We start from the raw sequence: 9,495 nt of genomic DNA on the forward strand, positions 1-9,495 counted from the left end.
AGAAGGGGTCTTGCAATGCAGGGAACACTTGGGAGCCTGCCAGTGACAACGTGAGGTGGCTGGGGCTGATCTTCTGCCACAGCCTGCCTTCCCTGGGCCTGTCCTCATCAGCTGTTAGCACTTGTCTTTTCTCAGGATGGAGGAAGGGAGTAGCCCCAGTGGCAAGAACAGAGTCCTGGGGAGCCTTGGGGCTGGCACAGAGGAGCACAGACCCAGAAAGGAATCAGCCAGTAAGATGGAGGCTGAAATCAGAGTAAGAAACCAAAGGTCAGAGTGGACACGACCTCCAAGAGTCAAAGAAGGGATGGGTGTAAAGGTATACATACTTGTCTGGATTTCCCAGGCCTGGAGCAGCCTGGTGAGAAAATTGCCCAGTCAGCGTCATTGTATTCACTTATTTAATAATAATAATTCAGAAGAAGCAATCCCAGCTGTAGATCAAGTAATCTATCAGAACATTTATCCCTCCAAAAAAAGTGCATCCCCTCTGCAGTCAGGGGTATGAATGTGAGCTCTTACTCCCCCTCACACCCTCATGCACAGGCCTCTCCTCTGCAACCCCAGCTTGGCTGGCACGGTCACCTTAGAATAACCCCTAAACGCGGAATTTCTGTTTTTAGGAGTAACCATTTCTAGTATGAAACTCTAAGTGACAGGGAATGAAGACTAAGGATTAAAGATTATCAGATTAATTTGCCGAAAACCAATTCACCTACAGACAATTAGTTTAAAATAAATATTTATCAAATCTGCAGCATTTCAAAAGGATTTAGCAGATTTACCCTTTCACTTTTTATTGTTGTTGTCCACATAACCTTTAATTGTTAGTCAACTGAACATGCCACATGCCTGCTCATTTGTTTAGAATATATTGGCATTTTTAACAGCAGGAATGTAGAAGTTAGGCCAAAGCATCAAAATCATATTGAGCCCTATTACATTTTCCAAGGCATCTAATTTGTAAAGGAATATTGAATTAAGAAACACAAAAAAATGATACACAAAATGTCCATACCAATTATATTTATTGCTAGAAACTTTAAACTTTTTAGAAAAGTGTTTGAAAAGTAGATAACATAGGAAAATGTCCATAAAGGTAGGAAGCAATCTCAACATTACAAAGTGCTGCAAATTTGATAAATTTATGTTGTTGACAATAATTCAGAAGTACTGTTCGATGAATAGATGTAAATCTTGAAAACACCCAAAACATAACAACAAAACACCTAAATGGCTATAAAAATACCCCAAAGGGACTGAGCTTTTGGCAAACTGGTCATTAAGTAAACTTTGGCAGCTCTTTCTGCCCATGGGTCCTATTCCCGTGCTTTCAATAAAACCACCTTTTTTGCACCCTCCCTGCCCGCCCCCAAAACAAGTAAACTTTAAGCATACAAGTCTCCCACGAATTGGCTTTAAGGGAATCTAGCTTAGGTAAACCGATTTCAGCCAAACGACTAGAACCAGATCAAAGTGTGTTGCCCCTCTGGCTCCCCACAACCTCAGAGTTTGGGACTTGTAGTGGTTATAATCCTAGATTCCTCTGAGAGGTGGCAGGTCTGGAGTGGTGAGTGACTATTAGGGAACTGGATAAGAGTGACCTGAGAAGAAGGGAGTGAGACAGTGTGTCTTTGAATGTGCCTATGTGTGTCTACATTGGGCTGGAGGTCTCAGTGCACCTATACCTGGGCATGTGCACGGAGCGCAGTTGGCCTGACACTTCTTACATGTCTCACCTGGCACCTCCACCCTCAAGGACCCACTCATTACTTCCCCAACTGAGGAGAAGAGGAACCAAGTATGGGCACCCACCTAGCCTTCCCAGGCCCACGTGAGTCCCTGAGAAATAGGCAATACAGGCAACAGGCCCACTGAGAGCTGTCCCCCTTCCCAGCAGAGGGGTGAGCAGTGCTCCTAGTCTATAGGGAGAAGGTGGCCAAGGAAAAAACTCATTAATAAGGTCTAGTGTCCATCTCTTCATCCAGATACAAAGACACTGTAGTAAGAACCTGCTGACCCCATACCTGACCCACATGAGGGGTACAAAAGAGTGAGGAGTGCTCATGATGTCCTCTCTTCCTGTAATCCAAAGCTGGAACATCACTTGACTTATGCATCATCAGACACTGGAGATACAGACCAGAATCAGACCTTTAGAAAGTACTGGAACTCGCCTGTAGTGTGTGCCTGAGTACACGCTACAGCACAGGCTACACACATGGAAAGAAAGCCAGTCACCCCACCATGGCAATTGGAAGGTTCCTTCTCCACAATCCATTTGGAATGTCATATCTTTGGGTCTCTGGCCCTTGGGGCCTTCCCCAGAGGGCTCTTCTTCCCGGTCCGGGAGTGCGTTTCTTGCCTCGGCTGGCCTCAGAGGGGCCCTCTGGCCAGAGGAATTTGTCAATGGTGGCGAAGGCAGCAGTAGTGACTGCAGTTCAGATATAGTTGGCAGGGGGCTGTCGGGCATTAAGCCGCTGCATGTGACAGCCGTGGCAGAGCAAGTGCCCATCCAGAGGGAAGCAGCAGCAGCCTTCCTCATCACTCAGCTGCATCCGGCAGTCCTAGGGAAGAAGGACATCTAGTTTACCTCAGCCTAGGCACCTCAGACATCTTGGGAGTCTGCCTTGCTCCACACCAGACTCCTAATGACTGGAAGAAAGGAGGTGGGGTTGGAAGGGATAGACTCCCAGAGAAGAAACCTGAGAAAATACCTCAGCGGGACAGCAGGTGTCGCTGCTACAGCAGAAATAATGAGCCAGACTCCCATTTCCAGCAGTTACCAGGAGTCCCTAGTTTAGTCTTGCCTCTGGGGAAGCCAGATTCAGAAAGGACTAAACAACCAAGACCAGAGAGGGTGGCTGGAGGATGAGACACACACACACACACACACACACACACACACACACACACACACTCACTCTGGAGATAGGCCAGAGCACCTTCCTGGTTTCCATGCCTTAGACCTCTCCTGCAGGCAGTTTAGGGACATGCCTCACCCCCCAGCCCCATTCCCATTCTCCTCCAGAAGCCCTGGCTCCCAACACTCACCTCACAGTGGTAGCACTCAAAGTGATAATCCCGGTCCATGGATATCACCCTCACAATGTCCTCACAGCCCTGAAATGATGCAGATCCCCATGGGATAAGCTTGGGATGAGCACAGCATGACAACCCCAACTTTACCTTCCCTACTACGGGCCCCTCCCACACCAATGGGAAGATCATACAAAGGCCTCCAGAGAGAGCTCTCTGCAATCATCTGTGGCTTTGAGATGGTTTTTGCAGATCCTACCAGAACTTTCCCCCCACCCTTTCTTAGGGTTGCCTCCAGGAAGCATGTCCTCTCATTGTCTTCCCTCTGTCCAGCAGCTCTGGCCTTACCTACTTCTCCCAGCTTTGAGGGAAGCAGAGGGAGGGAAAGGGGGCAGGCAGCATAAGTAAAGTAAACTAAGCTGGGGACAAGGAGATCCAACAGGGTCTGATATCTCATTGGCTTTTGGCTTCTCTCCCCAGGCAAATGCTTCGCACACACAGCATAAATCATTGCTGACATCTTCCTACCAGCCCTAAGGATTCTTCCCACCTTTTTTCCAGCCCCTACCTCTGGAATCTGGTGACCCTGACCTCGAAGAAAGTCTCCTCCTCTGGACTGGGAGAGACCAGATGAAGCCTGGGCCCAGTGAGGCTGTCAGACATGTCCAGGCCCGGATGTTAGGGTCAGGGTGGTGACCCTGAGAGCAGAGTCACACGGGAATCTTCGCAGAGTACATTCCTCAGCGCCACCGCCTCCCTCGGGAAGCCAGGCCCTATGTCCCATCCCCTTCCCAGGGGCAGCAGCACTGGCTGCCCCGCAGGAGAACCCAAACATACTGACCTCTGAGGGGAGGATGGGTTGGCCGCAGGCTGCACACTTAGGAGCATAATTTCTGAAAAAGAGAGACAGAGATGAGTTAAGGTTGGAGAATCCCTGAGCCCAGTTCCACACCATACCCCAAGGGGGTAGACTCACTTGTGGTAGTCAGTGACGCAGTACACCTGGTTGGAGAAGTCCACTGTGAAGGGGATGCCATCCAGGCACTTGTTGCAAACGATGCATCGGAAGCAGCCTGGGTGATAGGACTTTCCCATGGCCTGTAGGATCTGGCTCATGGAGTGGGAGGAAAATCAGTCTCCCTCCGATTTTGACTCTCCCGTTACCCAGCTACCCATGGCCCTTCCTGCTGCCCCCCAACCCCATCCAACCCTCTGCTATCCTCCCAGAACAATGCTACGTAATCTGAGGGAAGCCAGAACTCTTTTTTTTTTTTTTCAACGTTTATTTATTTTTGGGACAGAGAGAGACAGAGCATGAACGGGGGAGGGGCAGAGAGAGAGAGGGAGACACAGAATCGGAAACAGGCTCCAGGCTCTGAGCCATCAGCTCAGAGCCTGACGCGGGGCTCAAACTCACGGACCGCGAGATCGTGACCTGGCTGAAGTCGGACGCTTAACCGACTGCGCCACCCAGGCGCCCCAAGCCAGGACTCTTAAAACAGAGGCAGAAACCTTGAACAAGTTCTTAGCATCCAGGCCAGTGGTTCTCATCCGGGGCTACATATTAGGATCACCCAGGGAGCTTAAAATACCCATCAATGCCTGGGTCCTACCCCAAAAGTATCCATCACAGTCTCTGATGAAGACCCAGGCACTGGTATTTTCTTTACTTCTTCCCAGGTGATCTGCTAGGCTACTAGAGTTGAGGACCTCTGATCTAATCCTATCCCTCCTTCCTAAATTAAAAAAGAACAACTCAGTTCTAACTGATCCCAGTCAGTAGCAGGAAGGACATTAAGACCCAGCATGCCACACCCCTTGCTCAGGTGGAGGGCCTGGCTGTGCCTGCAGAATTAGGTAAAGACTAGGTTACAGAAGCCTGGGATGGCAGGATTAGGGGTCCAGACTTGACCCCACAGGCAGAGGGACGCCACTGTAAACAGTTGCTCTGGGGAAGAATGAGATGAAAGTGATTCATGTGGTGATACGGTTCCTCCCTCCACCTTTCTCAGTACCACCTATCCCCTGGCTCTACCCCTCGGCCCCTCAGGCTCATAGAGAGTCTCAGATGAAGACACCTTGCTTACCTTCTCCAAAATCAAGTGACCACAGACACAGCACTTCTCAGCTGCCTCCTGAAACCCTGAAAACTACAGAGAAAGAAAAGACCAAGGTAGGGTGTTACAAGTAGAGAATGACCTGATGGGTGGAACCCCAATGGACCACCAAGAAGGGAATCCCACTGTGGGAGCCAAGTCCAGGCCCAGGGGACCCCTCACTCACCAGATAATCTTCCTCACAGTACACGGAGCCATTGACGCTATAGAAAGCTTTGCAGCGCAAAGTTCGCCCTGGAAGCAGAAGACAAAGGACTGGAGGCCATCCCGGGGTCCAGGTACAGGGTTTCCCTGCCCCAGGGTCACTCCTCTCCAATGTCGCATGATGTATTTAAGTCTGGACTTTAGTGCCTATGCTCCTAACTGCTGTTTGTCCTCCCTCCCTACACGAAAGTCCCATCTGATGCAATTCCAATTTGCTTTGGTCTCATTCCTGCCAGCTTCCCCTCTCCTCTGCTCACTGCTTCTCCACTTCCTGCCTCCTCAACAGTTTTCTAGTTTCCTGGCCTCCCTAAACAAGTACATTCCCCACCAGTGCATGGGGAGCCACCCGGGAAAGCAAAGACAACTACAGGCTGGGGCACAAGGTAAAGGAACTCTGAACAAGGTGCTGGACGATGCCCATAGAGGTGGTCACACTGTCACAGGCCTCGCCCTCTGAGACTTTTCAACCTGGGGGCCTCTTTGTGGACAGCCATCTTGCTCTCCCAGCCCTGTCTGTCTTTTTCCAGGGACAGGCTGGGCAGATCAGGACATACTGGCATTACTGCTGGGGACAAAGTGCTTCGCTTGGGACCAAAGTCAGTTCCCTTTCCCGCTGTACTGAACTGCTACCCCAAGCTTAGAGGAACCCAGGGAATCCAGGATCTTCTGTGAGCAGACAAAGCATGTGATCAATACTTAGGAACTGCTCCAGGGTGTCTAACTTGTCAGAGAGGGGGTAGGAGTGAGACCCAGGATGGAGAATGGGCAAGTTGGCCACTTCCTCTGCCCTCTTTTGATCACAATCTCCACTTCCACCTCTGTCCAGTGGTTTAGAAAAGCTGACTTAGAAACTCATGAGACACAGCAGGGGTAGAAAGAAGGAAAGGGACATACCCAGGAGAGGCCCTATAAACAGGACAGACAGATAGATGAACCTAAGAGAACCAGGCAGAGGTGGAGGGGGAGGATTGGGGTGGAGGGAGAGAAAAGCTGAGTGCTGGAGTCAGACAGGCAGAGATAGGAGATTAAAGGTTTAGCAAAGGAATCAAGAGTGGGCAAGCAGTGGGGAGGGGTAATGAGGGAGGTGAGGGAAGGGCCGGGGAGTTAAGGCCACTGGGAGCACCCCCCCTCCCAGGCGGGCCTCCTGAGCTAACAGCAGCGGGCATTCCTGGAGCGTGATGTCATCAGCTTGGCATGGCCCTGTGGCCTGCACTCCAGCGAGGTGGCTGAACTCTGACCAGCCAAGAGAAAACCCCTCTCTCCGCCCCCCATGGCTCCCAACTCCCCCAGCCCACCCCCACCCTTCCCACATTCCAGTCTTTCACTGTCGCCCCAGGCAACTCAGACTGCCCAGGACCAAACCCCACCAAGGAGAGGCTGAGGCCGGGCTGGAGTCCAGGCTGGGCAAGCAAGGAGGCAAAAGAAAGAGGGAGGAACACAGGGGAGGAAAGAGACTGAATGGAGGAAGGGAGGACTCACTCCAGAAAGCAGACCCAACATGGGGACTAGAGAGTCAGGTAAAGCACAGAGAAGGAAAGGCGGGGCAGCAATGGACACCCAGACATATGGTGGGCACCTGACAGCTGCTGTGTGAGCAAGTGAAGAGGCAAAAGCTCTGCTTTCCCTAGGCACTTGTGAGTGTGGAAGCATGTGGGGAGTGCTTGAGGCCCCAGCCCCTGCGGGAAGGCCTAGGGGATACACTCACCACAGGAGCAGCAGACAAAGCACTGGGTGTGGTAGAGGCTGTCCAGGGCCTGGCAGGCGTTGCTCTGCCCATAGATGCCTTTGTTGCACTTGATACAGGTGCCTGAGGGGAGAGAAGAGGTTGTCAGCATCACACCCTATGCCCTCAGCTCAAAACCAGAGATTCAGGATCTTTCCTCACTATTCTTTCCTAATTGTGTCAGAGGACCAGGGGTCTCAGCCTCCCTTTGATGGGCTCCCTCCTGGGAAGAGAGGATAACGAGAAATGGGATGCAAAAAGGTCTTGGCTGAGCAGACCCATTCTTGTTTACGTGATTAATCAACAGATATTTTCTGAGCATCTAGTTTGTGCCCACCAAAAACATCGTGTCCAAAACTGTGGAAGATTGGAAAAGGTCAAAGATATGGTACTTGGCCTTCAAATAAATGCTTGAGTTCTGTCAGGAATAAAAGACTAATAGGCTAGGATATGACCCCTGTTGCACTGTGTGGGACAAGGAGTCAGATATGCCAGTCCATAATGTCCCAGCAGTGCACTCCTAGAGAAAGTAGGCCAGGTCCAGAAAGCCTCTCTGGGACCTCAGTTTCCCCATCTGTAAAATGAGCTGCTATTCAGCTACAGAATGACTTCTTACTGCTCCACACCTCCAGGCTTTCAAGGATGAAAAGAAGGATATGGCTCAGCAGAAGGCCCTGTGCAGAGGGGACCATGTGAGCATGATTCCTGTGGGGAGGTGGCTGCTAAGAATGTAGGGTGTGTTCCAGGGACTGAAAGTTGCATAGGAAGGTGGGGGAAGGGTGACAGAATCCCTAATGTCTCCCAGACATCGATCTTGGGAGGAATAGAGCTAAACTGCTCTTCTCTGACACCCCTCCCCCTAAAACACATACACCTGGCTCTGGCACCCACCTTTCCTGGGTGTGTTCTTCCCTCCCTCCACTCCCCAATTCCAGGCCCATGAGTGAAGGCTAGGGCCTGTCTTTGGGGAGCAGATCCCAACGGGCCCGCCTCACCCCGCCCCACCTCTCCCCCTCGGCACACTGCCATACTCCTTGCCTGTTGGGGCCCATCCCAGTCTTTGCCCAGGGGCTTGGGAGCCCGTGCAGCAGCTGCAGCGATTGATGGGCCCAGGCCTGTCCTGCTCCCACCCTCTGGCAGCTGGGCAAGGCTGTAGCCAAGGAAGAGGGCCCCTAACTAGGGGCCAGAGTAGGAGGGTACAGTCAGGCTGGGGATTCTGTCAGAGGAGGCAACCTGACTCTCAGGAAGAAGAGGCCCCTACCTCTAGGGTCGAAATGCCCATAAGAGTGAACATCTGCTCCAAGATTGCCATGCCAGGGGGGCCCGTCAGAACCATTTCTTTGGGAAGCCTTGAACATTATGGGAAGACTGGCACAAACTGCTCAGGCATGTCCGCCTCACCTCCTCCAACCCAGTATATCCACACTTAGGTTCTTCCTGCCATTTTATTGCACTCTGTCCAAGCTCCGTTCTTCCTTTTAACTCTGATGGCTTAGCCAAAAAGACTTCTTTCCACTCAACAGCCACTTCTCACAGGCCCCCAAAGGAAACTGCTAAAAGGATCCTGTCGCTTTGTCTCCGTTGACCAAACCATTGTCTAATCTACAGCTTTCCTCTCTCAGGATGGGAACACTGAGGGTTGAACCAGGCAGGGCCCTTCCAGACTGCAGCCCTGCTACCTCAACCTCCTCCTCAACCTTCCCTCCTTGGCTGGGTTCCTCTCCCCGGCCGCATTTCTAACCATAGAGATCTAGAGATCTAGAGCATGGGGTCCAGCGCAGGAACATGGATGGTGAGAAAGGTGAGAAGAGGCCCACAGCCCTCCATTTCTGCTCTTCCTACCATATCAGCATTTCTTCCTGCAGCGAAGTGGTGGTTGTGGGTCTTAGCTAAAAAGATCCTTTAAGACCCCAATATCCCCCGGTAGCTGTGACATATAATCAATTAAAACTTCTTAAAGGTGACCGCGTGGGGGAGAAAAACAGCGACCAGGTTTCCTTAACAGCAGCAGGAAAGAACGTGCTACTTCCAGCCTGAATACTGAGGAGGTTGTGCCCCAAACTGAAGGCCAGGTTATTTCCGGCAGTTAACACAGGGTCGTTAACCAACTAGGGATGCTGGTGTACGGGTGGTCATGGCTTTTGCCCTGACTTCCGGAAGATAGGGAAAATAGAAGCGGACACCACCAGATCTCCGCTTAAATGCCCACGCACGCAGGCAAGCCAGCAGCACTGGGACGAGCCAGTAGCAGGGTCCCCGCTTTTCCGTCCCGGAACGCTTCACACTCTCTCCGGGTTCCATTTGCCCGACCGCGGCCGCGGCTGCGCGCGTGTTAGCAAGCAGCACCCCCGCCCCCCACCGCACTCCACCCTCTGCCCCGCGCCGCGCCGCGCCGTGCCGCGCGGCCAGCCCCGC

General features: G+C 51.9%; 1 protein-coding gene across 1 annotated transcript in view; it reads right to left on the minus strand.

Moving 5' to 3' along the window:
- Positions 1 to 384: 384 nt before the first annotated feature.
- Positions 385 to 9,495, minus strand: part of AJUBA (ajuba LIM protein) — a 12,813-nt gene continuing 3,702 nt past the window's right edge. Inside the window, exons 2-8 of the mRNA XM_040476646.1 lie at positions 7,063 to 7,164; positions 5,320 to 5,387; positions 5,124 to 5,186; positions 4,013 to 4,143; positions 3,878 to 3,929; positions 3,052 to 3,120; positions 385 to 2,564 (exon numbers count right to left, since the gene is read on the minus strand). Coding sequence (XP_040332580.1) covers positions 2,439 to 2,564; positions 3,052 to 3,120; positions 3,878 to 3,929; positions 4,013 to 4,143; positions 5,124 to 5,186; positions 5,320 to 5,387; positions 7,063 to 7,164 — 611 coding nt within the window. The 3' untranslated portion in view covers positions 385 to 2,438. The remainder of the gene's footprint in view (positions 2,565 to 3,051; positions 3,121 to 3,877; positions 3,930 to 4,012; positions 4,144 to 5,123; positions 5,187 to 5,319; positions 5,388 to 7,062; positions 7,165 to 9,495) is intronic.

The sequence above is a fragment of the Herpailurus yagouaroundi genome, unplaced genomic scaffold, assembly GCF_014898765.1.
Source record: "Herpailurus yagouaroundi ecotype Mexico unplaced genomic scaffold, PumYag 141, whole genome shotgun sequence".
Taxonomy (NCBI): Eukaryota; Metazoa; Chordata; class Mammalia; order Carnivora; family Felidae; genus Herpailurus; species Herpailurus yagouaroundi.